Source organism: Tuber melanosporum, assembly GCF_000151645.1.
Source record: "Tuber melanosporum whole genome shotgun sequence assembly, scaffold_99, strain Mel28".
Lineage (NCBI taxonomy): Eukaryota > Fungi > Ascomycota > Pezizomycetes > Pezizales > Tuberaceae > Tuber > Tuber melanosporum.
In genome coordinates, this window is record NW_003299149.1 from 350,335 (window position 1) to 367,156 (window position 16,822).

The following is a 16,822-nucleotide window of genomic DNA, read 5'->3' on the forward strand; positions in this document are numbered from 1 at the left end:
ACCCTTGGTTACCGTGGGTAACAGGATTCTGGTTACTGTCACTGGTTTGGGAGTCATCCCCTCGGTTGCGGTATGTACCGGAACCTAGTTGTAACACTCCTCGAACTCCATTGGGTTCGATGGTAGTGTTCTTAGGAGTTCCAGACTCTTCTGGTTATCGTAGGGTGGATGTGAATGTATTGGTCTTTCATTAAGATCCTTTACTATTCATTATCATCTCTTTGCGCGAAAATGTCCCGTTACTTGCGGCCTATGCCAAAGATATCTCGTTCTTGAAGCCTAGTAGCTTTCTGGGTAGTTAACGGATTCACTCCATTATACTTCTCAGACCTAGCCGAAGGTCCCCTCTTATATATCCTGCGAACAGGATCCGGTTGGACGGACGGCGGCGACGTATACGGTGTTATTTTAACACCTTCGATTCTGTGGTATAATACTCACAGGATGCAACTTGGATCAATATGTATGGTGACGCGCGGGCCCCGTAAGGGGGCCGGAGGGGGGTGTTGGAGACCTGAGATTTCGATTTCGGGATAGGTTACCCTACCTAGGGTGGTTCCTAGGTATCGGATCTCGGTATTCCTAACATTATTACTTTAACGAATATAAAATACCTTTACGATCTTTATCCTTATTGTAACGTTATCGTTACACCAAGGTAGGCGCTTTACGAAGAAGAGTTAGAGAAAGCTTACAATAGGTGTTCCCGATAGAAGACAAAGGTCTTGTACTATCGGTAACGTAGGCACAGACCTAGAGCTATCGTAGGACAAAGAAAGAAAGCGACAGAACCGATAAGTATCGTTCCCCATCGCCAAGAACTAACTATACAGAGTGGGATCGTTACATCTGCACGAAGTAGATCAACTGGAAGAAACCACAAGGGGAAACATGGGATTTGAAAACACGGACCAAAAAGAGCCCGATACAATAAAAGGAATTGTGATTAAAGAGATCACAGCACAGGCCATTGGATGGTACTATCGAAGTGGAGATACAACAGGAATTCTCAACTGGACATACGAAGAAGAAAAGGTGGTCCTAGTCAAAATCAACATCACCAAGGAACTAGCAATCTAGGATAGGAAATACCCAAGCAAAAAGGGACAGAAAGAATTTGTTCCAAAGGTATATCATCAATTCACGAACCTATTCCAAAAAGAGGAAGCTACCGAGCTACCACCCCGAAGACCAGGAATCGAACACGAAATTCAGCAGGACGAAGATGAAAAAACGGGAAAGATAAAAGAGATTTCCTACAAGAGGTTATACCCACTAGGGGAAGCAGAGTTCGAAGAACTAACGAAGTACATTGAGCAAAACCTAAAGCGTGGATGGATCAGAGACTCATTCGCATCTGGAGGATCCCCAATACTATTCATCGAAAAGAAAGATAGAAAAATATGATACTGCATGGAATACAGAGCCCTGAACTCGGTTACCATGAAAGATCGATATCCACTACCTTTGATTGGAGAAGCACTGGATACACTGCGATTAGCAAAATACTTCACCAAACTCTACATGAAGGACGCATACTAAAAATATACGTATCAAGGCAGGAGACAAATGGAAGACTACATTCGCCTCAAGATACTGAATGTTCGAATACTTGGTTATGCCCTTCGGGCTAACCAATGCACCAGCTTCATTCCAGACATGGATCAACACGGTACTCAATAAGTACCTCAACATATATTGCATCGTATACTAGGACAATGTACGCATCTTCTCAAAAACATGCAACAACACCAGAAGGATATCAGCAATATCATGGCTGCAATACAAGGATCAGGAATGCTGATCAAACCAACAAAATGCGAATTCCAGAAAGAAGAAACAGAGTACCTCATATTTATCATCAATCAAAGCAGGGTCAAGGTCGACCCTGTCAAAACACTAGCAATATGGGATGGGGCCAAACTGAACAACAGAACAGATATTCAATGCTTTATGGGATTCTGCAATTTTTATCAAAAATTCATAGAGGGATTCAGCAGGCTTGCAAAACCACTCTATAACCTAACAAAGAAAGACAAGAAATGGGAACCCGGAGAAACGGAACAGAACGTATATAATGCAATACGAACGCATCTAATATCAGCACCCATACTGGGTCATTTCGACTTAAACCGAAGAATAATGATGGAAACGGACTCCTTAAAATATGTGTGCTCAGGCATACTATCGCAACAATACGACGATGGAAAATGGCAGCCAGTATCTTACCGATCCAAGAAAATGACCCCCATGGAGTGCAACTACGACGTTACGAACCAAGAACTATTAGCAATAGTTCAAGCATCAAGGCAATGGAGGAGATATGTTTTGAACAACGACTATCCAGTCCAAGTCTAACTGACCATAAGAATCTGGTTCCGTTCATGACTACGAAAGAACTGAATGACCGCCAGATCAGGTGCATGGAACATCTTAGCAAATATGTCACGAATGTGGCTTAGCGAGGAAAGGGTTTTCACGTGACGCATAGTTATGAGTCACAGGTACGTATTGTTTCACACATATGACTCATTAGGGTCATATGATTTGTTATGTATGGGATTTGTGATGCTTTCGCACATGGCTCAAGTATGAGTCATGGGATGTGCGCCTGACAAGTATACCTTGCGAGTATGCCTTGCGGGTAAGCCTTGCGCATATGATTTATGTTTTGCACATGACCTCATTATGAGGTCATGGGTTTCGAGCATGTGATCACTTTGGTCACATGATTAGTTTGTTATGATTTGGTCTCGCACATGTGACCACTTTTGGTCACATGACTACTGGCGGGAAGAATGCTATATAAGGAGGCTGATGCGGCCGAGGAAGATAGGTTCTTCACGCTTTGTTCTAAGTACTTTTCCTACTTATTACTTTAACGAATAGAAAAACACCTTTACGATCTTTATCTTTATTGCAACATTATCATTACGCCGAGAAGTGCTCGTCACGAAGACAAGTTAGAGAAAGCTTACGATAGGTGTTTCCGATAGATGACAAAGGTCTTGTACTATCGGTAACGTAGGCAGAGGCCTAGAGCTATCGTAAGACAAACAAAGAAGGAGACAGAAGAGATAAGTATCGTTCCCCATCGCCAAGAACTAACTATCTAAAAGGGGATCGTTACACGGTCCACCCATTATGTAAACATCCAAAAAGTATATCTTTTGGTACACCTTTACCTTTCTAAACCATTTGGCTATGAACTCTTCTGCCTTTAGAATAATTGTTGGATTTAGAGATATTCCATCTGCACAGATACCTTTAATAACTGTAACAAACTCTCATGTACCATCTGATATATTGTAAGTACTTTTTCTTATCAATCTATTTTTAATATATACTAATTGAAAACTTACTTTAAGCACGATATTTCAATTTTCCATTCTCTCTTTAGTTTCTTATCATCTCTAATACACATTCTAACTGACCAAGCCCCAGTAGAAATCCAACGTCATCAATGTTATATGTATTTTCAGGTTTTATTTCATGCTCCCTGATAATAGCTTCTAACTAAATATATAATCCAGAGTGAATATTTAATTTAAATTAAAACTAATTCAACTTAAAGTTATAATAAATTTTGAAAACTTGAATAGAAAACTATATTGACATATGAAATTAAAAAAAAAAGATAATAAAATACGTCATCAAATAAGCGATTCATTAATTCAAGATTATTTCCACAAATATTTCTGATAAAGTCCAACTGTCAACTAAATTGTGTTTTCACCCCTGGATGCCTTTTCCTAAACCCCTCTTCCCATCTCTTGCCTAACCTGTCACTCGGATTTCTCCTTTGTACAACAGAAGTGGCAATTTCTCGCAATTGCAATATTGTCGGAGAAGTCCCCCACCGGCAGCGAAAGTAGCAGCACTCAATCACAATCCTCTCCTCTTCCGGCAACAGCTTTTGCCTTCATTGTCCCTCCACCTCTCGGTTTCTTCTTCCCTTCTGCCGATGCATAACCGTACTAGGTGCTGCCCCAACCATTGCTGCCGCACTTCGAAGGCTCAGAGCAGTTCCCACTGTGGCCATCTCAATAGCCATTTGTTCACGTACTTGGACTGGAACTGGGTTCTCGTTTGGCACCATTATTGAAGTACTCTGGATAAAGGAGATTTAATCTTGTATTTGTTGGTATGTTTACTCTAGATTTTGTTATAAAATTTCATTTACTGATTGCGCTAAAATGCCAAGTCTCATAGTGCCTCGCTGAGGGTGCTGCCTCGCTGAGGGCTCACCCGCTTTACTTATAGCCTGTGACAATTATCATTGTGGGGAGTAGGATAGTTGTGTGCGTAGTGATATCGTTGTGTTCGTGATAGTTGTTAAATGAGCAAGATGGACAATACTGGAGATTCTACCATATGTGGCTAGTTGCCACACAACACGCACTAGTCCAAAAGAGGGCCGTCTGATATCAATCCGGCCACGTGAGTACGGTACTTGTACTAGTACATACTCGAGTACCTCATGCATGACGACCTTGCCTGCACAACCACTCAGCCTCTACGAGTACGGTACCCTACTCGTATCTTGGACAAAGGCATTCGGTCCAGTAGCAGATGTTGAATTTGAGGAAATTGGGAGTAAATCTACGCGGACTCTCTCGTTTCTGTTATGGCCATACCGGGACTGCACTCGTACTCGTACACGGCCGCGCCTATTTTGCAGTATTCTGAGCACTATGCCACTCTAGAGAATCAAAGTTTTACTTGTCACTATTACTTGAATATCCTATACAAAGTACTATATCCGGACGCTTTGGCCTGGATTAATACCTGTCTTGGCACCGAGGCATCCGGATGCTCTACAGGGCATTCAGCCCTGGGTTGGGAAAGCATTTTTCGAGGGCTCTGCCAGATTCGTATTCAAGAAAGGGGTTACACACACCAAAGTCCTTCAACTCGAAAAGCTTGCATAAAAACTCTTCAACCCGGGATCGAATGCCCCCCAAACAAACGGCCAAGTACGTACTCGAGCAGTCTACCGGTAGTCTGCAGGTATGCTTGTTGAGGTTGGCCAGTCCCCAACCAAGCTCGATATTAAATTGTGATAAATAAGTCTGAGGCGGCTACCGAGGTGGTTGCGACGAGGAGCCTCCAATATGGCCCTAACCGCTTTAGGAATAGGGGTGAATGAGGCCTTCCCCTTTCGCCTCCGTGTCCTCTCGGCCGCCGTGCCCTTTGTATGCGCGCATGATGCTCTGTTCGTCCATTCTCTTCCTCCCATATTATACCTGAACCTCTTTCTTTCCACCACCCTAATCTGCCCCCCATTCAATGGCCGATAGATCTCTATTCGGTGACTCTGAGGGAAACTCGGATCAACCAGACGGAGAGGACTTCTTTGGCCAAATCCAGCAGCAACACAAACCGGATCAACAAGCACCCCCCAAGCGGGAGGCCGACGATGACTTGACGGCGCGATGGCAAGCGGCATTGGCTGGTGACGAATTATTGGCCGATTGTAGCGAGGGATTCCTGCCGAGTGATGATGAGGGGTTCTTGCCTGACTCTGATGATGAGACGCCTGTTCAGGAACCAGTTCACAGATCTGACGGAACTCTTCCGGGATTTTCTACCGGGAGCACCCCGCAAGCTCCATCGGCAGCTTCACGGTTCGCTCCGCAAGCACAGATTCCAACGCAGTCCTCCATTCAGCCACAATATGGTAGGACATGGCCGGCACAACAACCTCAGCAAACTCCTTACCCATATGCCCCTCCGCAGCAAGCCCTTCAAGCATCTCTATCCCATATCCCTGGCCCCCAACTGACTGCCCCATACTCTGCCTTTGGAGTTCGACCCCCACCAGCACCTGAAAGGAAAGCCCAGAGCTTTGTGGACAAAAAGGAGGGATACCAAAGTCCATATGATTTACCTCTGGACATAGGGCCCCCGGCGGTTAGGAAGAGGTCTTCTAATCGCCAGCAATCTCAGAGCACGATACCGACAGGAATGGGAAGTATGGTTGGTCAACCACCCCCAGTAAGAAACAGTAGTATGGGCACAGTCTTCCCCGCCGGAGCACCTACTCAAGCTCAACAGCCACAAGGACCTCCTAAACCAAGATCCGTGCCGCAGAAAAAGTTCTTTGAAGAGCTGCCCCTTATACCTCCAAAGCAGAGAGCAACCTCAGCGTTAGGGAGACATCCGGAACCAATGAATCGGGGCCCCTCCGGGGCTGGCAGTTATCAAGCGGCACCTCCGAGACCCGAGAGCACACAAGGATTTTACCACAGCCCACAGAAACCATTTGCCCAACCCCTCATGGGATCAGCCCAGCGGATGGACGCGCAGTTGGCTACTGCGGCAAGTAGGTACTCGCCTGCCCCACGAACGACTTATGGTATGTACACCGCACCTCCCCCCCCGGCAGCATCCGCAAGGTATTCTCCCGCATCGGGCACAACGATGGGTTACCAATCCCCTCCTAATACGACCCACCCTCCGGCCCCGGGTGCGGCCCCATACGCTTCACCTGTGAATGCCCCCCCAGCTGGTGGAGTCAAATATGCACCTCGGCCCGCAGGACCACCCCAGGTCGGAAATCGAGTTCCATCTGGTGGATTCGTCCCACCTCCACATCAAGCTCCAACCGCACAGCAGCCTTTGATGAGCCCGCCACCAATGACCCCCCAAGGCCCCTCGTATCAAGATTCATTTACGGCATCTCCGCCCTCACAACATCCCCATTCCCCGGAGGATCCATCTCATAGCCATCCAAGACGGCTCTCTGGCGAGCATCATGCTATGCACTCGTCGCGCCCAGGGACTGCGAGATCTGTGCAGGCTTCGGCAATGGATATACCTAGAGAAGAGGAAGAAGAAGGTGCAACTAACCCACCTCAGACGCTCCAGAATAATGGATGCCCTTCACAGTTGCCACAACCAGGCGTCCCTCCGCCTGCGCAAAGCCGGTATGCACCCTCAAGGGATCCCGGGAGAGATTCGCCCGCTAGTTTACCTTCGGTTACTCGCCAAAATACCTTTACACCTCCTCTTCCTCCTCCTCCTCCTCCTCCTTCAACACAGTCACCTAAGTATAATCCTAATGCGCTCCCTCAGAGGGCAATCTCTCCCGAAACTACCTTCCAGCCACCTCCAAGAGCACAAACCCAATCACCTGGCATGGCTTCTAAGACAACCCAAAGGCCAAGAGATCCATATGAACGACCTAGCTCTGCCTTCGCTCATAGTAGCTCTTTGTCCTATGGCTCCGTAGATTTCCACCGACGTCAACAATCTCTAGGGCATAATTTTATGGCGCCAAATGACGAGACTTTTCAAGATGTCTTGCAGAGGTGGCATGGTGCACCGGTGTTTTGTTGGGGGTTTGGTGGGAGTATCGCTTACACATTTCCTAAACGGGCGCAAAGGTATACTTCTGATATGCAACAGCAAGTGATCAAATGCTCTCCCGGAGAAGTCAAGATTAGAAGTATTAAGGAAATTTTGCCATTTGAGGAACCAGAGGGTAAATTTCCTGGACCAGCGTGGTCAGGTTCTAGGAGTACGAATAAGGCAAAGAAGAAGGAGCTAATGACTTGGTTCACTGACAAGATTGAGGATTTAGAGAAAAGGGCGCAAGGGGAAGGAACAAGAGCGGAGGAGAAAGTATTATTGTGGAAGATCGTCAGGATTCTGTTGGAGAATGATGGAGTTTTGGAAGGAAACCCAGAAGTTGTGAAGGCTGTCAGGGTTATCTTGTCACCGGAAACGGTCGGAGAAGAAGGCATGAGCGATCATGGAGCATTTTCTGCTGCGGGAGATATATCTTCGACCGCACAGGGCCCAAGTATTGAACGGGCTGATCCCCAAGCCGTCAAGACTATTAAGAATAATCTCCTCAAGGGTGACCGTGCAGCAGCTGTTTGGCATGCCGTGGATCGCAAGCTATGGTCTCACGCGCTGCTGATATCCGGGACCGTTGGTCGTGATTTGTGGAAGCAAGTAGTTCAAGAGTTTGTGAAGAACGAAGTCAAGACACTCGGTGAGGATGCAGACAGTCTGGCTGCTCTCTACGAAACATTTGCTGGTAACTGGGAAGAATGTGTTGATGAGTTAGTGAGCGCTAGCGCTAGGATGGGGATGCCGATGCTTGGTGGTGGTGCTTCGCGCAGCGGAAGCGTAAATATCGATGAGAAGCTTGGCCGGTGGAGGGAAACATTGGGCTTGATTCTAAGCAATAGGTCACCGGGCGATGTAGAGTCAATAATGGCACTGGGGAAGTTGTTGGTTGGATATGACAGAGTTGAGGCTGGCCACATTTGGTACATAATCTTTTTGTGAATTTGGCGAAAAGGGTTGAACTAATGGTCTCTTAAGCTATCTATTTGCTCGCAAAGGGGCCCCGGGTAGCACAGGATCTGTTTTTAGTGGACACGATGATCCGGCCGCTGATTTCTCGCTCCTGGGCGCAGATCACCGTCAGGCGCCATTTGGGAGAGACGCCGACTCGGTCATGCTTAGTGAGGTTTATGAACTAGCGGTGTCACTTTGTGCAACTCCGGCCCCAGGCTTTCCCCACCTCCAGGGCTATAAGCTTCAGCGTGCCATTGTCCTCGCCGAAAACGGGCAAAAGGGAGATGCACAGAAGTATTGCGACTCCGTCACTTCTTCCATAAAAGCCTGGGATAAACCTTCCCCTTACTTCCACTCCGGATTCTTTGGCGGGCTTGAAGACCTCTCTGCTCGCCTTTCCATGAGCCCTAAGGATTCGAACCCGAGTGCTGGCCACTGGATTCCGAAGTTAAGTTCGGATATAGTTAGCAATTCGCTCTGGGGAACATTTAATAAGTTTGTTGCTGGTGAGGAGGAGGAAACCTCGAGTACAGTCGGCGGTGAAGGGAGTATGATGGATGCTGTTGCTGGTCCATTCGCGAAGATCGCTGGATCCGGAAACGTAAGCCCTGAGATTAGTAGGGTTCAATCCGGTGTCGACCTTTACTCCACATACAATAATACCCCTAGCTACACCTCTGCTCCTCCGATGGCAGTTAAACCTGCCTCTCAAGCGGCAAACAGATATGCTCCAAACAACGCTTACCAACAAAAAAGCAGTCTCTATGAGCCTGCAGTGAATCCACGAGCTACTTCGGACACCTATAAACCTACCGGCTACGACGGAGGATACGAGCCAAGCTCTAGCCCCTACGCTCCACAACACCAAACAGTCAATCCTTACGACAGCCCTGTCCCCAGCTCCGTATCCACTGGATATCCAGGAGCATCTACATACGATTCCAGGAGCTCTTTCGAGGATACAGCATCGTTAATAACTAAACCAGAGGCAATGGAGAATTCGGCCTCCGAACCTCATCCACCCAGTGGCGGTTCTCAGCCTCCATCTGCTAGTGGATATGAGCCTCCATCTACGGGGTTTACCCCTTACGAACCGGGTAATAGCGACGGTGAAAATGAGGACGACAAACCTAAGCCGAAAAAGTCATTTATGGATGATGATGACGACGAGTTTACGAAAAAGGCTGCTGAGCAGGCAAGGAAATTGCAGGAAGAGGAAACCAAGAAGGCTGAAGAGGAAAAGAATGCTGCTCAAGGTATATTCCACTAATAACCCCGATACATTTGGGCACAGGCTCTAACTTTCTAGATGAAGGCAAGAAAGGTTGGTTTGGCGGTTGGTTCGGAAAGAGGGATCCTAACCAACAAGGACCTATCAAAGCGAAACTCGGAGAAGAGAGCTCCTTCGTCTATGATCCAGATCTTAAGCGTTGGGTGAATAAGAAGGCTGGTGATACTGCGACAGCTGCCCCGAAGCCGGCGCCACCACCGAAGCGGGCCTCAACACCTGCCTCTCAACCATCCTCCACCCCATCGACACCCGGATTTCCACCCTCGGGCACTTCGTCCGCACCGCCCACATCTGGACTTCACGCCCCTCCGCCCCCATTCGGAAGGTCACCAACTCCCTCGTCCATGCCCTCAACATCTGCGCCCCCGCCTCCTCTGGGGCCCCCTGCATCCACGCCTCCTGCTACGGGCCCACCGGGTGCAGGTCCTCCAAGTCGCCCGCCAACATCCATGAGCCAGCGTGCAACAACGGGAGACACGATTGACGACCTCCTTGGTCCCCCGGGCGCACCCGTTAGCAGGAAGAGCACGCCTGGGGGTGGAAAGAAGCGTGGGAAGAGTCGGTATGTTGAGGTTATTCCGGGGCGGTCGTAATTGGGTCAGATGATTGTGATTGGCACGTGATTGTACAAAAGTCTCTTTCCTTTTTAATGTGTGGTATGGATTAGGTGGGGGGGGTACCTAGATTTTCTTTTGTTCTGTATGTGATGGACGTGGGTTGCGCAAGTGCTCTTTGTTCTTAACTGGGTTAACTGCATTTGATTGGTAATCAAGGGCCTGTTTGGTATGTTTCGACATTTTTATGATTATACTTCTGAAAACAGTTTATTTCCTAATGCTCAAAGCAATCGAGCTCCGATGAAAGAGTCAAATACCATTGCGAGATAGGACATGCTACTCAACCTATTATGTGTGAATTAAAAGGCAGTACAAGTTGAGGAGTAAGGAGGGTGCCGGTGCTGCAAAAACATGATGGGACAATGCGGGAAATATTTCGTGATATTACAATCTTTCTTAATGTTTAGCATTCGGCTGTGTTTTCCTTTGCGTGAAGTGGGTAGTGGGGCACCTGGTGTATGACTGCGATATTAGTTTTTTGGCCCACTTTTGATAATATTATTAGGAAATACGCTGTCCTCAAACATGATGTGCACGCCGAACAGGCCCAAATTGTATTTTAACCGCCTTTTGTTTGATTTGGCTGGTGAACTAGGGTGCCGATAATGAGATGAGGAACCAACCCTCTCACCGCAGTATGATAGCGCGGTACTGTATGGTATAATAATGTAGTGTTGCCGACGGATTCTATCCCATCACAGTAATGTACTCGAGTACAGGTACAATTGAGTAACGGCAGGTCTACTATCCCTCCCTCATCCATAAGTAGCTCTCTCTCACCAGATCAACGCGACGAGCGTCCACCACAACCCCTCACTGTATTCAAAATATAACCGATAATCCCTCTTCTCAAAAAATGTCCTCAGAACCCCGAGCCGGGCAACCCAATAAAAAAAAAGCACAACTGAGATGGATATTCCCGCACCTCACAACCCCCACCACCACCCTGGAAGACTAAAAGGCTAGATCCGCACGCCGGGGGTGCTATAGAAGCGGAAGGCAAAAGCACCAGTAAGTCCACCGGCGGCGAAACCCCCACCGGTGTCACGAGATCCACTACCAAAGTAACGTGTAAGCTCCCCCTTCTCATCTCCCTCATCCCTAGCCCACCATGCGGCCCCACTGCTAGGTTAACACACCTCAGTCTCCTGGGCTCTCCTTAGAGACACAGTCAGAAATCACGCTGGTGTTGGGTGATATCTGGGAAACCGTGGAAGGGCTTGTAGACATATGCGAAGAGCTTTGTGCTCAATCGGACAGCCATGGTGGAGTTTGCGGATTCGCTGAATGTGGCTGGGTAAGTAAATCTGTTAGCTACAGTATGTATGGGTCCTTTCGGGTAGGTGCATAGCGGATACGGGGTTCCCTGATTCTTGGCTATCTCTCGTTTGAGGAAGGAGGCGTTGGGAAAGGATATATGGGAATAACGTCGGGGATTTAATAAGAGGTTCATTACCATAGATCTTTTTAAAAAAATAAAAATTAAAAAAATCGGTGTTGTGCTATAGTATTGAAAGCGGCTTTGATCCGGCATTGTTAAGGGCTCGTGAAGAAGCAAACCAGGGTGGGGGTTTATACTCCTAGCAAATTTCAATATGTTATGATACGATACCCAAATGTCCATCTGGATCACCGGTTGACCGATTTGCAAGTGATTACTCATGACCATATGAACTCGTACTATCCATTGTTATAGGGAAGTTAATCGAATAGTTGATTGGGTAGCAAGAGGAAAGTAGGCGGGTGTAGCCTTAGTTGCCGTGGGATAGGAGGGAAGAGGTGGAGAGATGAGAGTCACAGTTGCTCAAAGGACATTGATAGTTTGGTTCAAAGATGGAGAGATGATCATTTCCTCTAAGATCTGAAATAGCAAAAAGGAAAAGGAGCTCCTTCCCCTGAAAGCATGAGAAACCCGCTCCACCTTGACAACTGGCCTAGTTAGGCGACCAAGCACTAACTTTCCACCTATATCCAACACTAGAACCCGAGGTGCGTCATCTTCTCTATGACATTCCACCAGGGAAAAAAAATAAGTAGTTGGAAATATTCAATAACGCCCATGGACGATACTATGCGCAATCTGTCTTCGATGCAAATGTCCTAAGCACCACTTGGCGCCAGCATAGAAGCACGTCGTAGGTCAAGTTCCCTAGAAATGAGTTATATTGCTCCTGTATATCTACCCCCTCCCATCTATCCACCCGTCCATCACCGCATCCACCTCTGCTTCGCCATAACTAAGTCTTTACATCCTCAAAACCGCGGGAAATAACTCTTCACCTCCAAACCATGATCACCTTCAACAGTGGTCCGGAACGCCAGGCATTCGTCTATATTCCTCCGGCTCGAACAGCTTCGAGACAAGAACAAACACGCAAGACAAACCAAATGGTGACAGTGACTGTAACCCCCCCGCCCATTCTGAAAAAAGCCCAATCCCACTCGCTAATAACCGAAACCTAATAGCGCCCCGCCCACGCCTTGGAGAGAGACCGTCGCAAAGTGCGGGCGGATGTCGCAGGAGATTGGGGAAATCTCCACGGAGCTTGAGAGAATTGAGGTTGGGCTTCGAGGTCAGGTGGAGGTGTTGAGGGAGTGTGCAGATTCGTTAGGTGTGCTCAGGCGGGTCGTCGGTTTAGTTGGGTTTTTTCTTTCTTTCTCGAAGTGGATGGTTGGGATGGAACTTGTTTTATTGTTGGATGATCTGAGGGGACTGAGATTGACACTTTGTTAAGGAGGGTAGCCGTAGAAACGGGATTCGCTGAATGAACGCCTGCGAGATGTGGGTAGTAGAGGAGGGGTAAAGGGACCAATTATCATGATAGCTCGGAAGTGTGATAGTTATGATAATATCATATCATACCAACAACTTCATTCACACTTACCGTTAGGAATCAAGTATCATACTCGAGTAGTATTATCTAGGGTTAGAAACCCGGGGAACCCCACTTCACTCCACCACAGCACCGAGTGATTCACTGTGTCAAGAACCTTAGATCCACTCCACTTGAAAGACAAGACCACCTAGGAGGTATTAGGTCACAACATAGAAAATACGAATACCATTCGGTGAGGGCTTTCCTCACCACACGAATCTTCGGACAAGCCCATTTTATCATACCAGGGTTCACCTCGCCCGTTCCACAACCCACCCTTTATTTCTGCTTTGGCTTTTCTCCATAGTTGTGGTCACTGCTCGGCCGGTAGAGGACAAAGCTATGATTGGAAGAGACAATCAGACAAACCGATATATGGAGCAAACAACCCCCAATATTAAAGTGGCTTCTACCACCGCATCCTGAAGAAACTACTCCCACTCCTCCACCACCACATATATACCAAAAAACGCCTCCTGGAAACTGCACTCAGTCAAACAACAAAAAAAAAAAAAGATGGGAATTACCCACTCCAGCCTACTACCCCTACCCCCTTACAAAACGCCGCACAAAAGAAAGCACTCCACACTCCTCCTCAACCTGATCCGCCTCCAGCACCTTCCGCACCTCCTCCACCACCACCGCGGCAGAAAAAAGGGCTACAATACCACGACGACCCTTCACGCCCTCACTCACCTGCGCAACGTCATGACGACGACGACGATAATGCTGAGCACCGACCGCGGGCTCTCGCCGGAGCGTGACCCGGAGCTGCGCGCTCGCTTTGTGCACTTCCTGGAGCGCGCGGAGGACTTCTACGTTAGGGGGTGCGAGGAGTGCGTTAGGTATAATAGGGCGACGGGGTGGTACGATGTGGACCACCAGAAGATGGCTAGGGGCATCGAGGTAATCTTGGGCGCGTTTTTGGCCCTGATGGAGGAGGTTGGCGAGTGAGAGGTCGTGATTTGATTTAATTTGTTGGATTTTTATTTTGTTTTGTTGGTAATACCAATTACTGGATCGGATTGATTATAAGCTCTTGGGCGGCATGTATCCTAAATCTTCTTAATGTAAGTTAAACTTATCCGAGCTGAAGCCTGTCGTAACAGCGGTGGCAAATCAAGGGAGTTTTGCTAGGGTTGGGAAACTTGAAGTCTGACGAAGCCGGAAGGCGCAAGGTGAAAATCTCATGCGGATACGCTCACCGCAGAATCTGTGCTGTAGGCAGCATAGGGAAATACCGTACCCCCAACTCCACTGTTATGAGAAGGCTTGAAAGAATGAAATAGTCACATAGCAGCGCACATGCTCGTTCACACCGGTGGTCGGTGCTAGGCTGTAAGTTACTTGCACATTGTCGGGTTACTCGTCTCAACAATGTGCCAAGGGATTGTAAGTATTGTCGCTAACTAGTAAGCTAGATCCTCGTATACCGTGTATGTAGCATACCCGTACAAGAGGAGAAAGGAAAGGAATATGAAAAGAAAGGAAGGAAGGAAGACAAGAGAGGACGAAAAACTCCGATCAGTATCCTATCCTAGAAATATCAGGTCGGGGTTCTCCCTAGCCTATGTGCACAATGCCGTATGATACCTAACCCTGCTCGGGACCACCACATACCACTAACGACTTCCAAGAAGCACGGGCTCAACACGGTGCTCATACTGCGCGACTTTCAATATTTGGTACGGGTTAGAAGATAGGAGTGGGGAGAATAAGACACGAGAATCGGCCCCACCCATTCATCCGCCTGTGAGCGACAAACCTGGTAATTTGACTCCAGGAACGCATGGTCATGACAGCAATGAGCAAACATAATCCCATACAATAGGAAGAACGTCCGAGAGGAAAATAAGAAGGGTAAAAAAAAAAGTATGATAATATCATTGTGATACGCCTGCACGAGCGAGCGAGCATCATATCATACAACAGGAAGGAAAAGGGAGGGAGAAAAAAAAAATTAACCCGGAAAAACAGGGAACGCTCAATCCAGTCAACGTAAAACACACCCGGTTAGCCCCTAATTCTTCCGATACGACAGAGGAGGCGGGAGAGTTGGTGTGAGTACTGATAACTTGTAGGGGTTTCAGTGGGGAGGGAGCGTTTTTTTATTTTGGGGAAAAAGGGGAGTGAAGTGAGGGAAGGAATGGAAGTGTGAGAGAAAGAGAGAGAGGGTGCGAAAAATAAAAAATAGAGGTCAAATACCGCATAAATTGATTAAACCCGAAATCGCGCTAAGCACCAATGCGATGAGGGGAATAGAGTGTGGCGTGGTGATGGGGGATAGCAAATATCAGCGAACACCAGAAAGAGCCAAGCGATTACCCATGATGGCACTCATCTCGGGTTTGTAGGATCCGTGTTCTCCAATATAATTTTAACTGAGGATACAAGTCAGAGAGACTTGAAGTTGAGATTAGGAGTTTTCAGCCTCAGCCTCAACCTCAACCACAGATCTTCTGCGCCACGCAATGTGGCAAACTCTCCCTACCTAGGGGGCATTAGCGCGGTTTGGCTTTGATCAAATTATGCAGAAGCGCAAGTGTGCATGTGAGTGGGAATAATGTCCAGTCGGTCTTGCCCTTCTGTGTTGAGGTTGCAAGGGGATTGATTAATCCGCTATAGTTCCGGTACAGGGACTATGGTACTCGTTAGGTAAGGTACTCATAGTCTGAGGAGGGAAGGGACTTCTTTCTATTCGCTATTCGTACAGCGAGCGTGTACTCGTACCGTATCGTACAAGTATCAGTATGCTAGGTGCTATGTCCAGCCGTGAGACCTGCCCATTGCCTAGCGTTTCCTCACACGCTGTCATTGCGGTGGGTAGATCAGAGCGGGAGAAATCGGATTACAGTGGAGTCTAGGGATTTGTATGGGCACGGTGGATGTCTCCGTGTGAAGTCTCTTGTACTCGAGTATGCGATGGTAACCCATGGAGCTACCGTATTCATTTCTCTTTCTTTTCGCTACTTTTCCAACCCAGTCATTCCTTCGTTTCTCAAAAACATGCAAAATATCTCCCTTAACTTATGGTAACCCCTCAATCCTATTGTTCTTCTCCTTCTCCTTTTTGTTTTGAACCTAAAAATCACTTGCACTAACAGTGTTTTGCGTTTGTAAATCTAGGGCTAAGCCCTAGCTCGGGCTAGGACAGTGTGGCTGGTTGATACCTCGGTTCCCAGCTAATGATAGCTTATGACAGCTTGACATGGGCTATTAACTTATAATAGTGTGAGCATCATACAAGTGCTATGATGTGCGAAGCATTTGAAGAGTGCGTCAACTTCCAGCCAGCCATGGGTGATTGAGCCGCTAAAAATTTGACAGCACTTCAGATGGCCAGTGTTCAAGTATGATAGCAGACTTAGGTTGGCGGGGGGTTAGTTTTTCATTAGTGGCGTGATTAACGATTCGATGTGTGGCTTACACGCATGATCTTTCCAAAAGATGGCTGACACCAACGTTGTTGCACAACGCTCCCGGTCTTCCAGTGCGCTCGGGGCTGGGTGAGGGATGACAGAGGACGAGACATGCTTTGCCCTCAGACGGGGGTCAAGACGGGGGGGGAAGAGGACCGTCGACTGTGGACGACTAGAATTGGCCAATGCGTCCAATAAGACGCACACCACCGTAACCAAACACAAGAAGATGAAAAATAAAAACAAAAAAGACTGTGTGTAGAGACTTGATGGATTTCTACAAACCCAATAAGGTAGCAGAGAGCG

The 16,822-nt window shown here is 47.6% G+C and overlaps 1 protein-coding gene; it reads left to right on the forward strand.

The window, feature by feature from the left end:
- Positions 1–5,254: 5,254 nt before the first annotated feature.
- Positions 5,255–10,491, forward strand: GSTUM_00012251001 (uncharacterized protein). XM_002842438.2 has 3 exons: positions 5,255–8,282; positions 8,338–9,569; positions 9,623–10,491. The coding sequence occupies exons 1-3, from the start codon at positions 5,290–5,292 to the stop codon at positions 10,195–10,197; spliced, it is 4,800 nt and encodes a 1,599-aa protein (XP_002842484.1). The 5' UTR covers positions 5,255–5,289; the 3' UTR covers positions 10,198–10,491.
- Positions 10,492–16,822: the final 6,331 nt, after the last annotated feature.